General features: G+C 38.4%; 1 protein-coding gene across 1 annotated transcript; it reads left to right on the top strand.

Annotated features, from left to right (window-relative positions):
* The first annotated feature begins 18,659 nt into the window (after window positions 1-18,659).
* On the top strand, window positions 18,660-22,372 carry SP9 (Sp9 transcription factor). Its single transcript, XM_072121690.1, has 2 exons — window positions 18,660-18,776; window positions 19,914-22,372. The coding sequence occupies exons 1-2, from the start codon at window positions 18,756-18,758 to the stop codon at window positions 21,192-21,194; spliced, it is 1,302 nt and encodes a 433-aa protein (XP_071977791.1). The 5' UTR covers window positions 18,660-18,755; the 3' UTR covers window positions 21,195-22,372.
* Window positions 22,373-22,880: the final 508 nt, after the last annotated feature.

The raw sequence follows: 22,880 nt of genomic DNA, 5'->3' as shown, positions 1-22,880 counted from the left end.
TTGACATGGAAGAAGGATTAAAATAATAATAATAAGCTTGATTACAGACAAGTTACTGGTATTACAGCATTGATTTAAGTAAAGTAAATTTAATGTAAAGTAAATTATCAACATCCAGAGAGCTTCACCAGAGGTCACAGTGGGCAGAGAAGTCTGTCTGTATCTAGGAGTAAGTCGGGTGTCCTTAAAGGGAACCGGTCACCATGGACCTAATTTTTTTTACTAAAGACAGGTTATAGAAGCCCATCAGACCTGCATTGCACATCTGCCTTTCTGTCTTCTCTAAGCATTTGTATTACAATATAATTGTATGTTACAGCTTATCCTGAACCCTGGCAAAATCCTCTTTGTAGACCCAGGTGTTGGGCTTTGGTTTGGATGCTCACTCCTCAGCTCTCAGCCCCCACCTTTGTGCTCCTGTACAGCCCCTCCTTCCTGCACCTTCACAGGCGGTGTGCTGACATCAGTGGGAGAGGGAGGAGCTGTACAGAAGCACAAAGGTGGGGGTCATGAGCTGAGCAGTCTGCAGTACATGTTGTTTTTTGAAATGCATCCAAACCAAAGCCTAACCCCTTGGACTACACAGAAGATTATGTCAGGGTGCAAGGTAAGTTATAATACACAATTACATTGTAATGCAAATGCTTAGAGAAAGGCAGATGTGCGCTGCTGGTGTGATGGGCTTCTGTAACCTGTCTTTTTTGAAAATTTGGTGACAGGTTCCCTTTAAGTTGGGGATCGCCTGTATTTTGCTTTAAATAGTTTTACTCTACAGACTGGCATTAGGCAGTGAGCAAAAGCTTGACATGCATGAGCAATGCACTCATGGAGTTATTTTAACATAATCAAATAAATATCTGGATTTAATTTATTGTGGTGCTGGAACTTTTTGAACATTGTTTGAATGCCAAAGGTATGGGCAGAAAAGCTTTCGGTGTACATTACATCAATAAAGCAAAAATGTTCTACCATCTAGGGCTATGAGGAATTTAAAAACCTTTATGTGAACTTCAAAAAATAAATGAAAATAAAAAGAATTTTAGTGCTTATACAGAAATGCAAAAGAATTCAAAATATTTTTATTTAAATGTAAACATTTAAACACATGTATACATTATATATACACTTATTTTAATTAAAAAGATACCTTAAGAAGATTTTTAGAATAACGTAAAGCAAATAAAATAATTTTAAAAATTTTCCTGCAATGCAATAAAAAGACAAAAACATTTTTTAAATAAAGCTATTTTATTTAATAAAAGTTACAAAAAAACATATAAAATATATGCTGATTTTATTTACACCCATCTTGACCTGCACAATATAGTTATGTCTGCTGTAAGTTTTAACCAGTAAAATAAAATATTAAGACTTGATATGATTTTCGACCATATTGTAAAAATTTCCCATCGGTTAATTGCTATTATATATTCTTTTAAAACAGAATGCTTAGGGAATGGCTCCTTCTTTAAGAAGAAATTTAGTACAAGGACATCCCTTTAATGGGCCCAACTGATGCCTTTTTCTTGCAGTGAACTTTCTGGACTATATATTAGAACTTTTTGTAATGAAAGTTTTAACTAATTAGTAGCTTTGGTTACATTGCCTTGTTTTCATGACGCACTTGTTTTTCTTTGTTTCCCTTTGTTTCCAATACTTGGATGATTGATCACTAATTTGTGCTTACGTGAAATCTAATTTCATGGGATGGTAATGACGCCATATCTATGTCATTGAAGAATCTACAATATGAGAGTTGTCCCCGAGATAACATGTGGTCAAGGGGATTTACATCGTGTTATTTACGTTGTTATATTCATTTGTACAATAGCAGCTACTACACATGTGAAATGTTTTCGGATCCCTTATCTTACTTAAACCCTCTATGTGCAAGTAGACCTGCTAATGCTTAGTTATAACCATGTATAAGACTGATCTGATTGGGACATTTTTCATAGAGGAAGAAAGTAACTATAAAATGTGTTTTCTATCAATTATACAAATCATTGTTGAGCTTTTGCTTGAAGGGGGTTTCCGTCAAAACAGTGATGAAACCAGTGATTAGACCTCCACAGATCACAAGAACGGGTGGGGGGGTCCCATGGGGTCCGATGTATAAAAAAAACCATAGCCAGGCTGCCCAGTTCAGCTATAGATGGAGATTGCCAAGTACGGGGCTCAGCGATCTCCATCAGCTCCATATAGATGAAATGGGCAGCCCAACCATTCGCGACTGACTGCCCCGCTCAACTCGGGGAGCGATGAGGGGTCCAGCGAGGCTAAATCGGAGGTCTAGGAGGCCTGAGATGAGGCTTGTGTTTATTAAAGGGATTTGCCCATGAGATCAAATTCTCAAATTTCAATCCCCTAGTGACGTTTACACAATAAAGATCATTTTTAACCCCTTACTTTACAAATTTACTTAGTTTTATTGATGTTTTAGCTCTTACCAGTGTAAAATTGTACAGTGTACAGTGTATATATACACTTTTCAGTATTTACCTACTGAGCATTGTACTAGTACCTGACACATAGAAATAAAGATGAGACATATCAGAGATACTACTTCTATATGCCTCCCTCCCTCTCCCCTGGATAAAGATCTTATCTACTTGTATCCTGTAGCCTTACTTTCCTGAAGATGCTGCTGTTGTTTGGTGGGAGAAAGTCAGTGAGTGTCAGTGTGAGCTCGTCCTGGAATGCAGGGGGAGGGGCTAGAGGGAGAGCGGATCAGTGCAGTGTCAGACAGAAGAACAATTTGTCTGTCGACCCTAAAGTCATAAGATCTTAAGGTCAGGTCCAGGGGCAACCAAAATTGTACACACCAGGACTGATAGAGACAGGTTGGAATTATATTTATGAAATGCTGTATTTTTGTTAATAACATTTATTAGAGAATGTGTTATTTTGTTATCTTGAGTACATTCCAGTATCTTGTCTTTGTGGGAATACCCCTTTAAGTGGGGTCTGATATGGGGTTTGTAATTTTTTAGGGAAAGACTGCTTGTAGCAGTTTAGGGGATGTGATCCCGGATCTTTACTTATTTTTTGGTTTGGTCTGAGTTCTGAACTTATTGTTGTTGAGACTGTAAAGGGCCACATAATTGAAGGGCATAAAACTTTGCAGCTGTCAAAAGTCATCGCACTGATGGTGATGGAAATAAAAAAAAAGACAACCATGGGGCTCATTTACAAAGGGTCCCCCAGATTGCACTTTCGTTGGCTTTTAGAAATTTTCGGGATTGTGTCGCATGCGATCGGATTTTGGCGTAACCCCGCCCCCTTTCATGCGACAGAAATCACATGAGTGGAACAACCCGGTGGATTCGGACTGAGCACGGGATTTAACTTTAAAATTGTGTCGCGAGACATGCACTTACATACACTGGGAAGAAGAAGGTGAACTCCGGTGGACCTGAGCGGGGAAGCAACAGATGCAGGAAATCGGGCGCACAATCTTTGTGAAACGCGGCAAAGTTCTTTCTCGTCGGACAACGCACAGCGGGAATTGCGCAGGACCTGGTAAGTAAATGTGCCCCATTGTCTACTATCAGAGAACATGTGAACTTGCAAGTCAATTAATTCCTAGAGTTTCCTGACAATTCTGATACAGTTAAAACTTGTAGTTCTCAAAAAGTCTGTGTGTAGTCCACAACTAACTGGTACAGAAAGTAACAGGACAACTGGACTTCACCATGTAGTTAACAGAAGGAGAAAAGTGACACCAAGTTGGAAAAAAAGGTGGTGTTCTTAGGCATGGCATATTAGGGCAGCAGTGAAATAGGGGTCCAAGACTTATAATCTACTCAATTTACTACTACTACACTGAATTTAGCAGTTAGTTTCTGGTTACTGTATAGTGTTTGCCCTGTAATTCTATATGATAGGAAGTTGGCTGATCTGTCAATCCATAATCAGTCAGTAACAATACTGTGTGTATTTTATAAGAAAGAGGATATACGCTACCAAATTCTGGGCGTCCAGACTCCCCATCATACATCATTTTATGCAAATGTGTAGGTACACAAAACGGTTGATCCGCACAGTGAATCATACATGTAAAACAGCCTATCTAACAGCTACCTTGTTAGACTTCAGTGTACACATTCACACTCGGCTCTGACAAGTAGTGCATGTGTGCTGAATGGAGATGGGTTTCATCTGCCCAATTCTTATCTCATCTAACATCAATTGTAAGGGAAGGGTAAGGAAGATCGATGGATTTGGCCAATATAACAATGCAATTGGGTTTTCCACTGGGCTATTACAATAGATTTCACAAAAAAGTGAGACATACTAAGGCTACATTCATACAGGTCATGGTCTGGGTGAAGCACATGGCCGAGTGGAGCACGTAGAGGGAGTGAGGACCTCTCACAACGCCCCTTCTTCATAGGAAGCTGGGAGCTGCCCCTGGCTCGGTCACGGTGCAGTGAGACACATGATCTGGCCCCCAATATGGACATGTGAAGGGAACCTTACATATTTAGATAGAAAGATTTTTTGAATATTACTAAAAAAAAACAGGTATCACATTAGTTTGTAGAAAACATGTTTACATAAATAAAGAAAATACATTTACTGGGGGGGGCACAACCCTGACGTATTGAGTCAATCAGACTGCATTTGAGCGCAGTGTTAATTGTCACTGGTAGAAGAAGCGTCTGATTCCTCAGGGTGTTAATACAGGACTAGAAGTGAAGGAAACATGTCAAACAAACTTTTTGTAAATTATGCAGCGAGGTTGTTAAAAAATCTTTTCAATAATTGCAGTCATTAAATTCATCAAAGACAGGAGGAGAATCATATACCTTTTAAATGACAGAGCATAGAGGCAGGAGATTACACCAAGGGGGAATTTACAATCATATATACTGTAACTACTGGGTGCATATTATGCAGAGGGGTGCATGATATGTACATGATCTGGCGCCATGTATATTAACTGTATATATATACAGTATATATATATATATATATATAGATAGATATGTAGAGTTTATCTCTGCTATATACATAAAGTCATGAAAAATCGAAACTCTGCCTATCTATTGTTTGGAAAATCACAATATGTGAAAAGCAAAAAGTTCTAAAAAAAATATATATATATTTCTTAGAAGATTTATGAGCTAAGTTACTACAAACTCAAGCACTCTGCAATACTTGATCGATTTCGGATAAAATTAACTTCCAATTAGTTTGATTTTAACCAGTATTATCCAATTATCTTTGTCAAATCGTAGGGTACGTTCAGACAGGCCTGTCTACAACATTCAAATCTGTGTCAGTATTTTAGCCATTTATTATGTCCATATGGCATCTGTCTGGCTGCTGTTATTTTACGTACACAATTAATAAAAAGGTCGGTTGGCTAAATTGAGATGGCAAAAAAACCTGGTTTGTAGAGAGTCAAGCGTTGTGCTCGGCTATTTCCGTCATCCCAACTAAATGGAGCGTCAGTGCACATGCAGTGAGAATGGGGTGTCTGTGCTTTGGATAGCGGAGGTCCCATCAGGGGTGTAACTATGGTGGTACCAGCCATAGAAGACACTAAATAATGGAGGGTGTGCACCATTATATACATACAGTATTGTGCTGCACATTGTACAGCATAATATGTATTTAACATATATGTGAAGTATATATGCTGTATATGTCTGTATCTGTAATGTGTATATGCTGTATATGTATGTGTGTAGGAGTGTATAAATTCTTTTATAGGCAGTCCCCTACTTAAGGACACCCGACTTACAGACGACCCCAAGTTACAGACTGACCCCTCTGCCCACTTTTATCTCTGGTGAAGGTAACTATCTCTCTGGATGGTTTACTTTTCTCCCAGGCTACAATGATCAGCTCTAAGGTGTCTGTAATGAAGTTTTATTAATAATCCTTGGTCCCATTACAGCAAAAAAATGTTAAAATCCAATTGTCACTGAGACAAAAAAAAATGTTTTTCTCTGGAGCTAAAATTATAAAACATACAGTTCCGACTTACATACAAATTCAACTTAAGTACAAACCCGAGGAACCTATCTTGTATGTAACCAGGGGACTGCCTGATAGGTATATAAATATGTGAGTATACACAGTGTAATATGTATATTTTTAAGCGGGAAAGGGGGCCCCATTCAGAAGTCTGCTATGGGACCTTCCCACTCCTAGTTACAACCCTGGGTCCTAATTTTTTTATGCTTTGGGGACCCGTAAATCAGACCGTCATCTATCCCCTCTATGTCGTGTGGATAGGTGATAACTAATATACTTGGGACAACCCATTTAAATTTGATGTTTTTGTAATGATTTTGAAAGAAGGCTGTTATATAAAAAAATCAATAATCAATTAACTGTATATGATGAACCTAGCAATAATGGTTACATTAGTTCCACTATTGCTTTGATTACTACTACTAATTATAGTAATTGTGAATACTTTTCAGGGGTATTAATAGTATAATGAATAGTATTAACACAAATTATAAAATATTAGATTTTAAATAATAATAGTACGGTAATTATCGCTATTATGTATCACTAGCAATAATTATTATTCTCATTAATATGATTGTTTAGAACTAATATCCCTATTAATGTAAATATAGATGAAACAAATACTTATGAAAAATATTTTTTTTATTGCTACTAACACTATAACTTTTACATTATTATGGTAATCATTAAGAAAGTTATAGTGTTAGTAGCAATAAAAAAATAAAATAAAATACCCACTGGCCTCAGTAAAGTCCCCATCCTCCTTCAGATAAGATTCTGTTTATGCAGAATGGTCGTTTAATATTGCTAATTGCAACACAGTTAAATTGGCCTGATTGCAGAAAAAGGAGGCAATTCTTGTGCTCTGCGTCTGGGCTGGTAAGAGATTGTTCCATATTCACCTCTTGATAAAGAAGTGGAGGTTTGAGGCTCAGAGTCTGCACCAATTACACTGGGCTGACTGCTAGCTCTATAATAGGAGTATTATTTAGTCGTTTTGAATAATGTGGAAAGCTGTTCTTTGGGAAATTGCTTTTTTTTCCCCTCTTGTCTTAAATTCCCTGGATTTGTTATTGGTGTCATCAATTGTGTAATGAACATATTCTTTATGTTTCATAGTTTATAAGCTTTAAAAAATCAAAAGGTTCTATTAAGTCCAACTGATAATCCTAGTATTGATGCAAAGAAAGAAGGAAACCCTTATGAAGATGACATCAAAAACCCTACATCCCAACTCCAAGGAAGGCAATCAGAATAATTCCCCGGATCATTTTCTCCTCTTCTAAAATCTGGTTTCCGTAACTTATACAAAAAGGATGCTCACAGTTTTGTTATATTGGACAGTGATTGTAAGATACATTAACCAGAAAATCAATTTGTATGATATGTAAATAATTAACTTGCTATTTATTGCTTGAAATGAGTATTTGATACAATAGAAAAACATAATATTTGGTACAATTACAGAGGTCAGACGTTTCCTGTAGTTCTTGTAGTTTGCGAATACTGCAGAAGGGATTTTAGCCCAGTCTACAGACTTTCTCTAGATCTATCAGGTTTTGGGGCTGTAGGTGGGTGACATTGTGTTCCCTCCCTCCAAAAATTTTTGGTTGGGTTCAGGTCTGGAGACTGATGAGGCCACTGGATGTGGCTGTGTGTCACCCAGCACCAACCCACTGTGATAAATCTTGCACAAATTTAGACTGTCTAATAGAATTCCGCACGGAACTCTCAGACCCTATTAATATTTTCTTTAGGGGATAGGCTTGATCTAATCACCTCTGGCTAAAAAAAAAACTGAATCATAATGTTTTTTTATGAATGCAGAAAAAAATTTACTTTTTTAGGACTACCATATTTTTCGGACTATAAGGCACACAAAAAATCCTTTGATTTTCACAAAGCCAGTGCACCTTGTATATGAACCTTACTTACAGACAACAGCTGCCTTGAACAGTGCACAGGTCTGCCACCTGCTGGTCATTCATCCTTATAATAAGGTGCGTCTTATATATGAACCTAGATGTTTTAGCAGGCATTTATTGATGGTGCGCCTTATACTTATGTGCTTGATGTGTGAGCTGGTTGTCTTCCCTGTTGCTGTTCCATTTTTCTCTGCCTCATATATGTTTAAGGTAATTGACATGCTGGAAGACCTAGCCGCAACCCACCTTCACTATTCTTACTGAAGTAAGGAGGTCGCTGACCAAAATTTCACGAGACATAACCCCCATCCATCCTTCCGTTAATAAAGTTGTCATATCCTCTTTTGCAGAAAAGCACCCCCAAAGTATGTTGTTTCCACCCCCGTGCTTCACGGTTGGGGTTGTGCTCATCCTTTTTCTTCCTCCAAACACGGAAAGTGGAGTTTATTCCGAAAAGTTCGATTTTGGTCATGTGACCTTGCCTCCCATGCCTCCTCTGTATTGTACAGATGGTCACTGACATACCTCAAACAGGCCTGGACAAGTGAGCAGGAGAACCTTGCATGCCCTGCAGGATTTAAATTCACGATTGCGTTCTGAAATTTATTTTTGAGACGGTATTCCTAGCTCATTTCGGGTCATTTACCAGGTCCTTCTGGGAACTTCTGGACTGATTTTTAAACTTTCCCAGAATCATCCATACCCCAGTCATGGAGCCCTAGACTGAGGAAGATGGACAATCATCTTTCCATTTTGTTATATTGCGCCAACAGTTCTTGGCTTCTCACCAAGCTGCTTGCCTATGGTCCTGTAGCCCATCCCAGCCTTGTGCATGTCTACAATTTTGTCCTTTTTGCCTTAGACAGCTCTTTGGTATTGGAGAGAGACAGAATTTTTTCTTGTTGATAGGTCATACAGTGTGATTTTCAGTTTTTTTTTTTAGATTTTGTCTCTTACAATATGTCAACCTACAAAAAAATTACACAACACAAAAATTCATCTGCAAAATTGACAGTGTAACAAATAATTATTTTACAAACAGTATATGTGCAATCTATGAGAATGTCCCCTCTACTCCTTAAAAGTCTCTATCTAACCTAATAATATCAGCCCGCAAATACCTCAAGAGTAAATCATCCCACTAGATGGTTCACATTTCCATAGCTCTTACTATAAGACCTTATCTATTATTATCTATATATATATATATATATATATATATATATATATATTATTTGAAAACAGAAGTTTGTTTCCTCCACTACAGATGACAGTGAAGCCACTAGGAGCTATGATTAAACACTCTCTTCAGAGTATGAAGAGACTACAGTATGTCATTATATGAGGATTTTACACATCATCTACTACAATGTGAAAATCACACATTGTAATAAATGGGTTAAAGGCAGACAGCCCTGGGTCTTTGTATGACCCGAGGCTGTCATAGTAACTAATTGCCGCCCCCTGATGATCTCACAGGGAGCGGCAATTGAATCCAATATGGCGGTGCCCACGCTCCGACGAAATTTAAAAGCCTCTGCCAGCCTTGCTGGGGTCATTTACATGGTTAACATTAGCGATTGGTGGCAGCACCGACTGTGGGTATTACCGTGGGGGGTTTGCTGCAATATGCAGCAAACACCCAACTTGTATGGAGAGTGCTCAGCCCGTGAACCCCACTGTGATAATCTTGCACAATTTTAGACTGTCTAGTAGAATTCCGCAGGGATGTCTAACTCTCAGACCCTATTAATATTTTCTTTAGGGGTTAGGCTTGATCTCATCACAAAAATCTGAATCATAATGTTTTTTTATGAATGCAAAAAAAAATTTACTTTTTTAGGACTACTTGACCAGTGAGCTGGTTGTCTATGGCTTCCCTGACTTGCTGTTCCATTTTTCTCTGCCTCATATATTGGTAACACAGAGATGGCAGCATCTGCCGTAGACATTTATCACTTCCTAAGGGAATCCTCCTGCCTTCTTAATGGTATCATAATTGGAGCAAAGTTTTAGTCAAAGTTTACATTTCCAAATGAATAAATGTTCATCAGTTTCTCATAGCCGTTATATGTCAGCGGTTTACATGTCCCTTTACCTATTACACCTCAACCCCTCCGTGCCAGACACAAGGAAACTTACTTCTATTTATTCATTCCTTCCCAACAATACAGCCTGAATGATCTCATTTATCCTAATCCCCAAACCATTACCCCCATGAATACAAGCAGCGGCAGCACTTAAGTGTTATTCCTCTCTGCAGTCGTCTTGGGCTTCTTAAAGCCGCTGGCAACACAATCTTAAGGACCGGCAATAAATACAGGTCCCCCAATCATCAGCAGTAGCAGCCTCTAAAAGTCCTGGCACCCTGTCTGCTTTGTATTATCCCATATCCCTTGTCACCAATGTGTGTGTTTTTCTGCTGATTCCTTCTGCTAGCATTTACAACTATATACCGTATTTCTAGTTATAAAAAAAAAACATTTCGGCACTGCTACATCCGTGTAATATCTATATATGTGGTAGAGTTTATAGAGTTTTCTTTAATCATAACAAATATGATAAAACACAGTTTATGTTTTAAAATGTTGTTTTTATTTCTAAATATTATGGGGATATTAATAAAACACATAAATGGGGAATCATTTAAAGGAAATCTAAAATCAATCAAAATCCATCATGATAAACCAGGGACACTTACTCATAGATCCAGCCACAACGACTGTGGTAATCTTCTTATATTTGTTATCCATGGCCTCCTTCCTTCTAAAATCAACTTGTAAAATTATGCTAATGATAATGGTCTCTGGGGGATGTTACCGGAGCCCCTTCATGCTGTCCCTTCACAGGTGTTACGCCCGGCCTCAAGGGGGAGCGTTCAGTATATTGGAGAGGAGCCAAATTCAAGAGAAGACGAGTTCGAGAGCACCCACAGAGACACAAGGTTTGTTCACAAAGTAGTTCAACCTTACTGTGTTATAATGTCTACCCCTTGCACCCTCAGCATTGGCATTTGCGGCCATTTCTGTATCCACAGAGGAAGTTTCAGCACACAGTAGATGGGGGAAAGTGTACCTTATAGTGTAACAGCCTATGAAGGGAGGGGCTCTGGTAACACCCCCAAAGCACTTCTGCACTCATTTGCATATATTTAAAATTTGATTTTAGAAGTAAAATGACCATGGATAACAAATATAAGAAGATTATCACAGTCAGGGTACCTGGATCTATGAGTAAGGTTCGTTTTACATTACTCGTGATGTGGTGTGTGCTGTGCCATGGACTGATCACTATGCTGGGGACTGAACTCCCTGCATCATATTGATATATGAGTTCTTATTTCCCCAATATGTCACAGAGCTGACTCTCACGGACTGATCACAGACTAAGGTGAAATGGGCCTTAGTATCCCTGGTTTATTGTGTTTCATTTTGATGGTAGATTTCCTTTAAGAAGTAAGTTGACTTCTTCTAAATCAACTATCTTCATTCCGTGTAATGCTTTAATTCAGATTTGTTGTGTAAAAGACCTCAAAAGTACATAGTGCTTATTACCTGCCCAATGAGCACTGCCTTCTCCTTGCTCTCAAAATAACAACCATCCCAGACATTGTACTAATCCCTAACCAATCATCTACACAAGCCTTAATAACCTATCCCATCTTGCATCTACAGGTATGAACTGGTAATGCCCTTCCAACAGGCTGGCACCTGGATTCGGGCATTGATAACAGAACTTCATAACACACTACCCCCTTAGGAGTATGAGACCGTTACCTACCCTTCATATTCCTCACCCAAGCCATCCCAAAATTCTTTGCTGGAAGGAAATGTCTGAATTTGACTTTAAACATTAATTAAAGGAAACCTACCATTTGATTTCTTGCATTATGAAGCAAATATACCTTGAGAATTCTTTAGCTACACTGATGTAGAAACATATTTTGTTTAATCCCTGAGCTGAGTGGTTTTACTGAAAAAAACAATTAAAACATTCATCTGGGTTGGATAAACACATTCATAAACACATTACACTGAGCTTCCTGAACTGTCCAGACAGGAGTAATCAACCTGAGCTGGATCACTCATACACAGCAGCTGGGTGATGGTCCAGCGATTGATTACTTTTGCCTGTCAGGAACAACACTGGGATTACATCATTCTCTGTGATCCTCTGAAGCAGTGCATACTTTATATGAGAGGAGAAGCGGCAAGACCAAACACAGAAGCAACAGAGCCTCATTATCATAATTTTATAATTGTTTTTTCAGCAAAACCACTCAAATCAGGGATTAAACAAGATATGTTTCTGCATCAATGTAGCTACAGCATTCCCAAGGTATGTTTGGTTCATAATGCATCAAATCAAATGGTAGATTTCCTTTAAGGCCATTGATGTAACCTAGTATATTGATCTAAAACTAATATATGGATATAATTTAGTTTAGGGCTACCCTGTTTTGGCCTATTTTGAGTCTGATGTCTTGTGACCTCCAAATTTACAAATTATACCAATTCAAGATCTCCTGTTCTGTTTGTTCTACATCTCTATGACGTCCTTCCACTATGGAGACAAGTCAACCTTCATTCAACTGCTTTAACATGAGATCTTCAGGATTTTTTAAGTTCTCTAAAAATACTTTGTTCATTGGATGAAACTCTAAAGTTTAACCAGATTGATTTCTAATTTTTATTATTAAATAAGAATAATGATGAAACCTATTCCTGACACTAACATATTTTGTGGAATTTATCATACAATGACTCCGGCCTCCTGATGTATCGGGTGGGCAGCTGCGTCGGTGAACGATTCTACGGTACGCAGGAACAAGCCACACTTCTTTGCCAGGCACATCCGTCCAGCCCACTTGAGGAAGTGACATAAAGGGGGAAACAATTGCAATTCCTAGTGGTGCGCTAGGGAATTGCAGTTATTTCAGAGCTCTGTGGGCATTATCAGATCTGCTCTTTGCTGCAGTTTCACAGGCAGTTACACTGTGCAGGAGCACTTCCTGAGAGAGCAAGGAAAGAGAGACAGTGTAACAGCCTGTAAAGCTACAGCATAAAGGGACTTTGGTAATGCCCCCCACCCCAAAAAAAAGCATAATTTTAAAAGTTGATTATAGAAGGAAGAATACCATTGATAAGAAAAATAAGAAAATTACTACTGTCACAGAGCCTGGATCAATGTGCAAGGTGCATACTACTGACGGACTTCAACACTGAGCCTCTGTATATCAATCTGTGGTGAAGGGAGGTGCCACACTGGACATAAGTTAAGTATAAATTGTTTGATTAGATATTGACTAAGGATTTCTTTTCTCTATCAAACTGTGACATTTAATATTCAGTTGGCTATGACTGATCTCACCTAATGATCTCAGATCTACCTGTGTTCTCTTATTGCTATATATTTATCTCAACTACTGATAAATCCCCAATTGATGTTTTATATAATATATGAGTATGTCAAATACAAATCTTTTAGTTTCTTCATCTTTACACTCCCTATGTGCAGTAGAAGCTGTACATCTCTTTAGAGACAATATTGGGCTTGTTGATTCTATATAGAATCTTCTCTAAATTACATTAGTAGTCACATGACCGCAGATCTGTGCTGGAGAAACTCTGAGCCTCTTCTCTTTAGAGCCCTAATTCTTGGTTGTGTCTGCTACTACCACGTCATTTGAGGGTAGCTGGAGAAATGCAGGCACATAGATAGGGAGGGCTTCGGAAAAACCGCCGTATTTTTTTAAAAAAGTGTCGCTTGACACGCGCTTACCTGCACCCAGCAACGGATCGTGAACTCCGACGGACTTCAGCGCAGCAGCGACACCTGGTGGACATCGGGCGCACTACCTTAGAGAATCGCCGGAAGACCCGAATCCTCCACAGAGAACACGCCGCTGGATCGCGACAGGACCGGGTAAGTAAATCTGCCCCATTGAGTTATTAGGAAAAAGATGGACGAAAAACAATTACGTTAACAGCTACTCGTATGTTTTACCAATCTGTATTTGTACTTATCATACTTTTTGTCTTGCAATAAGAAAGGGAGAGATAATAGTCTATTAAAAGATATGTTCAGGAAAAAAAAGTGAAATACTGTATTGAAAGTTTGGGACTTTTGGAAAGTCTGCACTAAAAATATTATTTATTACATATAAATATTTTATTATTATGTATTGTGTAATCATTTCTTTTTAGATACACTATTTTATTGTTGATGTATTTATCATTTATATTTATTTTGTCATTTGTTTTACTATAATTTAATATGAAAAAAAAAACCACAGCATGATATTGTTATTCTGTCTCCTGCTGTCAGATTGTCGCATGTTCTTGTGCATGGATGACGCCATCATATAGAATCTATAAAGACAGAGGCAACAATGTATCTATAATCAGATGAACACGTGTGGGGAAGAAGAGGCATATTTGGAGGGTGACATGAGGGATTGTCCCAGCGATGGACACATGCACTTGTATGGAATGTCACTCTCTTGCTGGGATCCTCATTTGCTTTTCAATGTCTTACACAGAAAGAGCTGAGGAAATGAATCAGGGACGGGTATGTGACTACAGGCTTAGGGTTCAATGTTCAGCTCAGTGATCAAGGACCATTGGGGGGATTGCTGGTGCCCTCTTAGGTCAAACACATGTCCATCAACTTCAGCCTCCCCAGAAGTGAGGAAGGGGTCTGGGCGTGCCAAGCAATCAATGGTTTCAATCACCACCAGTAACCTACTCTATAAAGCATTGTCCAAGACCCCTAATACCTGTTACCGACTGGATCTAATCTGTTTAATCACTATAGGAAATAGAAAAGTACTGTATGTGAGTGTTTGTGCCATGTGTACACATGCATTTACATATAAAAGTCTTTATTATACTTATATGCATCTATCTATGTAGTGTTTTTTAAATGCCTACAATATCCACCTCTCTTTCTATATATACACACTCACACGTTATGTACTGTATATAGAAATACTCATATGTGTATGCTTAGTATAGATCATCTTGTGTGTACTGTATGTAACCTCTCCAGAAGATCCCTTTGAGAACACCCCCTGCCTAAAAGACCGTGGGATTTTTCTTCAGTGACAGATTTTTTTTTTAACTCTTTATAGTTTATGGAAGCTGAACCCCTATGAGCAGACCACCCATTTAAAAGATCAGTTTTCTGAGCAAAATTGGGTGTTCTGCTTCAGATAGGCAGCAAGTTAGATAGATAGATGGATAGGCAAGCAGATAGATAGATAGTAGACAGGAAGATAGATAGGCAGATAGTAGATAGGTAGACAGAGAGATAGATTGATGGATGGATGGATAGATAGATAGATAGGCAAGTAGATAGATAGATAGATGGATGGATAGATAGATAGATAGGCAAGTAGATAGATAGATAGATAGATAGATAGGCAAGCAGATAGATAGATGAGATGTGTACATGTATAAGAAGTGAAGATACCCCCTAAACGTAACCAATAACTCATACTAAACTAAATCTAATGATCACATGTAATAGTCACCAGTCCATTAATAATGTGACATAGATGGATATTAGCCATTAATAATATCAGTTCATCACATGTTCCGCGAGCTCTTCCTTGTCAGGAGTGATTGATGTCCTATATGACAGACACACTGTATCCGCTTATTTCCCTGAACATCTTGGATTAAAAAAAAAAAAACAAACTTTCCTGCATCTACTAAACACAGACATTCCCCAAATGAGGGGAAGGCAAGTGATCACATGGGCTGGGGCTCCCTCCACACTAAGGTGTTATTTTATCAGCATCACTTGATTTGATAATAACAAGTCGATTATATAAAATGTAAATGAAAGTATAATTATAACATATACTGGTGGGAGATGCCCTGCTGCTGACAAATGGCAGGATGCTATTATTTTTCACACACTTGTTCCTCTCTCTCTCTATTCACTGTGTTGTCTGTAATTGGAGATATTTTACATATCTTCCTACTGGACCTGTTTATTGATTAAACACATCAGGCACCTTGTATATTACTAGCAGATACAGTGCAGGGCTTATCCAGGGAAACCCACCGCTATACTGCCCTATACAATCCCATATATTATATTACAGCGTCAGCTAAATACACCAGAGAGTATTAGGCTCTGCGCCTCGCTATTAATGATTTATCCATATTCATGGCTTTTACTATCGGAGAATTTATTCTGTTTTTAGTAAAAGTTAATAATTATGATTATTATCAGTTCTAGTACCGCAGTGGTAATAGTAATTATTATAGTAATTATTTTTAAAAAATTGTTAAAATAATAGCTTTTTCAAATAATAATATTCTAATAGAAAATAATGCAATAATAATAATAAAAATACCAACAATACATATTAATAATAATTAATATTATTAATATTTTTATTATATGTAATAGTAATAATTAACTTTGATAATGGTGGATGTAATACTATATCATAATTACAATAACAATACTAATATCGCTGATTAGTAATAGTAGTGTTAAAAATAGAAACAATTTGTAAAACGCTGCAGAACATGGTGACGCCAAGTAGAAAATATTATCTTGAATAAACCATAACACTGTTAAAAAAATTTTTGTATGGTAGTGAAAAAAAAATATTAGTGTTATGTGTATTGTAAAATAAAGTGTGTATTAATTATTGATTAATACGATTAATATTACTATTTTTAGTATTAGTACCGATAGTATTTTTATTACTACTATTATTAATGAATATTGATAATACCAGTAATAACAGTAATAACACAAATAATATCAATCGCTTCCATAGTAGTAAATATTGGCCAGTATGGCTTTGCACAAGTGATAATAATTGTGACAAATAATAATTTCCGTAATCATAGTATTAATATTCGTAATCCATATTGATGATAAGAATACATTGTGATACCATTAGTAGCAGCAATAATAGTAATAATTTTGGTAACAATAAAATAATACTATAAATATAATAATGCGAACTATTGTTATATGCTGTTATCAATAAACCTTTATTGAACCATAAATGTAATAATGCGACTCATTGTATTTTTGACCATGAGAATAGTTAATAAGGGATTAGTAATATTTGTAACCAAAAAAAAATAATAAAAATTTATACCCAGTATAAAAATACCTAGTGGCCTCACTAGTCCCCCCTCCCTCCTTCAGATAAGAATTTGTTTATGCAGAATGGTCGTTTAATATTGCTAATTGCAACACAGTTAAATTGGCCTGATTGCAGCAAAAGAAGGCAATTTGCGTGCTCTGCGTCTGGGCTGGTAAGAGATTGTTCCATATTCACCTCTTGATAAAGAAGTGGAGATTTAAGGCTCAGAGTCTACACCAATTACACTGGGCTGACTGCTAGCATTCAGCCTCTATAATAGGAGTATTATTTGGCCGGTTTGAATAATGTGGAAAGCTGTTCTCTGGGAAATTGCTTTTAACTTTTTTTCCCCCTTTTTTGTTAGGAAAATGTGATTTCATAAATTCCAGGCATTTGTTATTTGGGGGGGGGGGGGGGGGTTGTCATCTGTGTTTTAATGAATATCTTCTGTATGTCTTGTAGAATACAATAAACATAGTGTAGAAGCTAATGCATACATACATAGATAGATATTAGATAGATAGATATTAGATAGATAGTGTCTACGGTATTTGCTATTTACACAATCGCTACAACACCAGGGAACGATATCCAGGGACATTATTTATAAGGGATGCAATGGGGATGCACTTGGATTTAATGCAACATATTAAACCATTGCAGTTCAGTTAAAGGGGGGGATAATGAAGGCTTGAGCTGCCCCATGGGATGTCCAGGAACGCCTTACTGACACCTCTATTAGCGCTTGGCATTAATATGTACACATTCACCTGTTAGATCACTCACCTCTCATATGTGTCTGGGCTGCAGCATATTCCTCCTCCGCACAGATGATCACAGATGACAAATTCTGCATCAAAGCCACCAGGACCCAGCTCTCCTCTTGTGCGGAGACTCCATAGCTATCAGGATTGGTAGCAATCAGTCAATAGTATCTTATCATGATAATTTGTATCAGCCTGGGTGGTGTTGGGGGGGGACATGTGCTTACAATTAATCATTGATTGTATTAGGTGATAGATATCATGTACACAAGGGAGAGGGTGAAAGGGGGCGAAGAAGGCGTTATTCTTGTGCAAATCACTTTTGGGGGAAAAAAAATAGCCTGAACACAAAGGAGTCTAAGTGTCCTGCTAGATGTGATATGTGTTGTATATTATGCAGGATATAAGAAGGTTCTCCACAAATTCTGTTAATGTCCTTAAAAGAAAAAGAAATCATTAAACAGGACCAACTCCTGTGGTGTAATTATACAGACACTGCTATTTGTCTGTATCACAATCTCTTGGCAGTGCAACTCTCACTTTTAGGTACAACAAGCTTAAAAAAAATGATTAAGGGACTTCTTAACCCTTTATAGAGCGGATGGAACTAAACAGAAGCTGAAAGAGTTAAATGTATATATGGGGATTTTTTTTTTTGTAGGCATCCAGAGCCTCCAATTCCTCCCCTCTGCTTTGAATGGCAGGGCTTGTGAGAACTCTGATTTCTTGCAAATCTCCTCTTCTTATTGGTTACGATGCGGCTCCCAGTTGACGTCCCATGCAATCTGATTGGGTAAGAGATGCAGCTAGTGGTACTTCAAAGCAGGCAGCTGCCAGCACTTACCCTGAGTCTAGTCCGCCTCACTCAGTGCAAGTTGTGTAGGGAGAAGGTGGCACAGAGCTGGCAGCATCTACCCCCGGGCACTTATCACTCCTCTGCTGAAGGGACGGGCTATGGCTACGTCTATACTTGGGGTAAGTAAATTTTCGTTTAGTATCTTCTCATTCGTAACATAATTGCCAAGTTTGACTTAAAGTTTATATTTCCTGTAGAATAAACTGTTGTATTTATCATTGTGATTTATTAACCGCTTATGCCGATTGATGTTTTGTGGCACCAATTTACATGCCGCTTTATTCTTATCCCTACGAGACAAGTTTATGTCATGTATTTATTCGCTCTTAACAATACAGTCTGAACAATCTCATTTGTCTTAATCCCCAAACCATTACATCCCTGAATACAAGCAGCGGCAGCACTTAAGTGTTATTCCTCTCTGCAGTCGTCTTGGGCTTCTTAAAGCCACTGCCGACACAATCCTAAAGACCGGCAATAAATCGCAGACCCTTCAATCATCAGTAGCAGCCTTCAGAAGACCTGGCAATCTGTCTGCTTTGTATTATCTCATATAACTTGTCACTAAATGTGTACTGATTCCATGTGCTAGAACTTACATACATACAGATGTAACATGGCTGAGTTTAATACAAGTAGTTGTTATACTATGATGTGTATTTAGTCATTTTCTGATGATTTTACTTTACTATTTTTTATATTATGAACAACAATAACAAAAAGTCATGTTCATACGTTTTGTCAAATCAATATTTATTTTATTAACCGTAAAAGCCACTAAAATATATAATTTGGGAAAGAATTTGACTTCATTAAAATGATCGATTTGCTGACATCATTCTGGTGAACGTCAGAATTCACCGTGGAGGATAAATTCACAAATTTGTAATTTCTGATACACTGGATTGTTACGTGATATAAAATGTTTAACCTTTTCTTAGAAATGTTACTCATCCTGTATCTAGTTTTATATACCATATATTGTTTGGTTCTTATAGTAGGAATCAGCTAGAAGAAAGCACAATATTTTTGTGTCATTGCAAAAAGTGAGTTACCATCACATCAAAATGAGTCAATAAATTAATTTAAATATTAAATGGTTAAAGTATTTTGGGTGATAATGGGGCTTTTTAATTAGTGTAAATGTTGGTCCCTTCACAAGGAGTTCAGGATATTGAGAGTGGCTTTAAGGTACTTACCAGGTTGTGGCAGCTTGACAGGTATTGACTTTGTGGTGTTTTGTCTCTCTACTCTAGGAAGAACCCAGATTTGGCACTACTCCCTTGGCCATGCTGGCTGCCACTTGCAACAAGATTGGGAACACCAGCCCCCTCAGCAGCCTCCCGGAATCCAGCGCTTTTGCAAAAGGAGGTTTTCATCCCTGGAAGCGTTCCTCCTCCAGCTGCAGCCTGGGATCCAGTCTTGGGGGCTTTACAGTGGCCACAAGCCGGGCATCCAGTGCCCTGACAGGTGGCAGCGCCACTGCCAACAGCGCCTTCTGTCTGGCCTCCACATCCCCAACCTCCTCAGCCTTCAGCAGTGACTATAGTGGCCTCTTTACCAATTCCTCCGGGGTCTCCCCTCAGGAAGCTGCAGGACAATCTGCCTTCATTTCCAAGGTGCATGGTGCAGCAGATGGCTTGTACCCACGGGTAGGCATGGCTCATCCCTATGAGTCCTGGTATAAGTCCGGCTTCCACTCAGAGGTGGCAAATGGAGCATCAGCCTGGTGGGACGTACATGCTGCCAGCCCCAGCACCTGGTTAGAGGTGCAAAATCCTCCAGCTGCAGCAGCTGCTCTACAGGGTGCCCTACACACAGGGGGTCCTCATACCCAGCTCAGTGGGTACAGCCCGGACTTCAGCTCATTGACGCACTCGGCTTTCAGCTCCACAGGGCTAGGCTCCAGCGCTGCCTCCCATCTCCTCTCTACTGGGCAGCACCTGCTCACCCAGGAGGGGTTCAAACCAGTCCTACCTTCTTACCCTGACTCTGGTACCTCCATGCTTTCCGGGGCCTCTGGAGGAGCAACTGGCGCATCAGGGCGCTCTGCACGTAGATACTCTGGGAGAGCCACCTGTGATTGCCCCAACTGCCAAGAAGCGGAGCGTCTGGGGCCCGCAGGTGCCAGCCTTAGAAGAAAGGGGCTGCACAGCTGTCATATCCCTGGCTGCGGCAAGGTATACGGCAAAACTTCACACCTTAAAGCTCACTTGCGTTGGCACACTGGTGAACGACCTTTTGTCTGCAACTGGCTCTTCTGTGGCAAGAGATTCACACGCAGTGATGAATTGCAGCGACATCTCCGCACTCACACTGGGGAGAAGAGATTTGCCTGCCCTGTATGCAACAAGCGCTTCATGCGCAGCGACCACCTCAGCAAACACATCAAAACACACAACGGAGGTGGAGGAGGAGGAAAAAAGGGCAGCGACAGCGACACAGATGCCAGCAACCTAGAGACACCTAGGTCAGAGTCCCCAGAGCTTATCCTGGAAGGTGTAAGGCCAGGGAAAGAATCAGCCAATGACTCTTAGGGAGCAGCAAAGACTTTTGGGCTTCAGAAGAGACTTCTCCTTAAAAGCTGCAAACACTTCTGGGGTGCAGGACTCCTTGGAAGCATTTGGGGTGCAGGGAACAGCAGGCATATCAAGGGTGAAACATCAAGCATTTGACAGCGGCAGCCAATTTGGAAAGATGGAGAGGCCTCTGGGGTGCAAGAAGGGACTCCTCTTGACAAGCAGGAGGTTCTTAAAGTGAAGCAGTAACTCATCCTTGGAAGCAGCAGCAGTAGCTACTTCAGGGTGCAGGAACTCTTCCTTCATTAATACACCACTTATGGTGGTATAGTGACTTCCGATTGGAAGAGACAGCAGATACTTTTAGGGTGCAGTATTGACTTCTTGTAAGCAACAGTCACTTCTGGGGCGCAGCAGGACTCCTTCCAGTTAGTGCAACCTCAATGGAATGACTTTTACTCTAAATGATAAGGGTAATGACTCCTAGGGTGTGGGGTGCAGCAAGTACCGTCCATCCGGGCTGCAGATTCGTATTAAATTACTAGAAACTTTCAGCAACCAGAGCAATATAACCAGTGAGAAGGACTGAAATCTACAATTATTTTTGTGTCCCGAATTTGCTGGAGATAACACAACCATAAATTCCTGGCTGGATTAAACCCCATCCTCTCAATCACATCTAATCCCAATCAGATTTTTTATTACAAAAGAAAATACTTACCATCCTCTAAGGTGAGAAGTGACAGAAACACTCGGGACTCTCTGTATAAGCTGTATAAAGATTGTGTTCCCATTCCCATCCTCCTGTAAATGTTCTCCCAATAGTTTATATTTGGTGAATTCCTGAAATTCAGGAGTTTTTTTTTCCTTCTCTTCTTTTTATTTTTATTTTATTTTGATTTCTGATGCACTTTGTGAAAGTCAATATATATATGTAAAAGATATTTAATATGTTGATTTAACATTTCACTCAGACACGTAAATTAAATTCAATGAAACAAATTAAATGCGTTTATCTGTATTATAGAGAAAATAACCTTGATCATATTTTGATTTTTCGTATTATTAAAAGAATTATGATCAAACATATTCCTGGTATTCTCTGTCTGTCCTGCTCTTCAGAGGAATAGATGCGATGGGAAAAACCAAAATGCTACAATAGCTAGCAAGCAAATGGGATTGAAAGGGATGTGTGTGTCCTCATTTTTATTTTACAAAATTTTTATATTCTGCCATTTAGTTTACATCATTTTAAATTATTTATGTAAGAATAATCATGTCTCTTTTATATATTTGTATATCTATGAATTATCTAGTTATTATAGATTTATAAATTAACTATTCATCTTACCTACCTACTATCTATCTATCTATCTATCTATCTATCTATCTATCTATCTATCTATCTATCTATCTGTCTGTCTATCTTTTATCTGTTTATATATCTTTCATTACTTTATCTATCTTTACATCTGTCTTATTAGAAAGCTTCAATCTATCTATGTATCTTTATGGAATTCATATATAATTAATTTATATTTATTTATTCTTTTTTATAATGGGACTTCAAATAATTGTATATTTTTATTTTCTCTAATTTATTTGTATGATGTTTAAAACATTAATTTGTTTGAGACTATTCTTTTATACACATCTAATAATTATCTATAAATTATCTTCTATGTGTCAAGCATCAATTTTACC

The sequence above is a fragment of the Engystomops pustulosus genome, chromosome 8, assembly GCF_040894005.1.
Source record: "Engystomops pustulosus chromosome 8, aEngPut4.maternal, whole genome shotgun sequence".
Lineage (NCBI taxonomy): Eukaryota > Metazoa > Chordata > Amphibia > Anura > Leptodactylidae > Engystomops > Engystomops pustulosus.
Note: the sequence above shows the minus strand (reverse complement) of the source record. Positions and strands in the feature narration are given on the sequence as shown.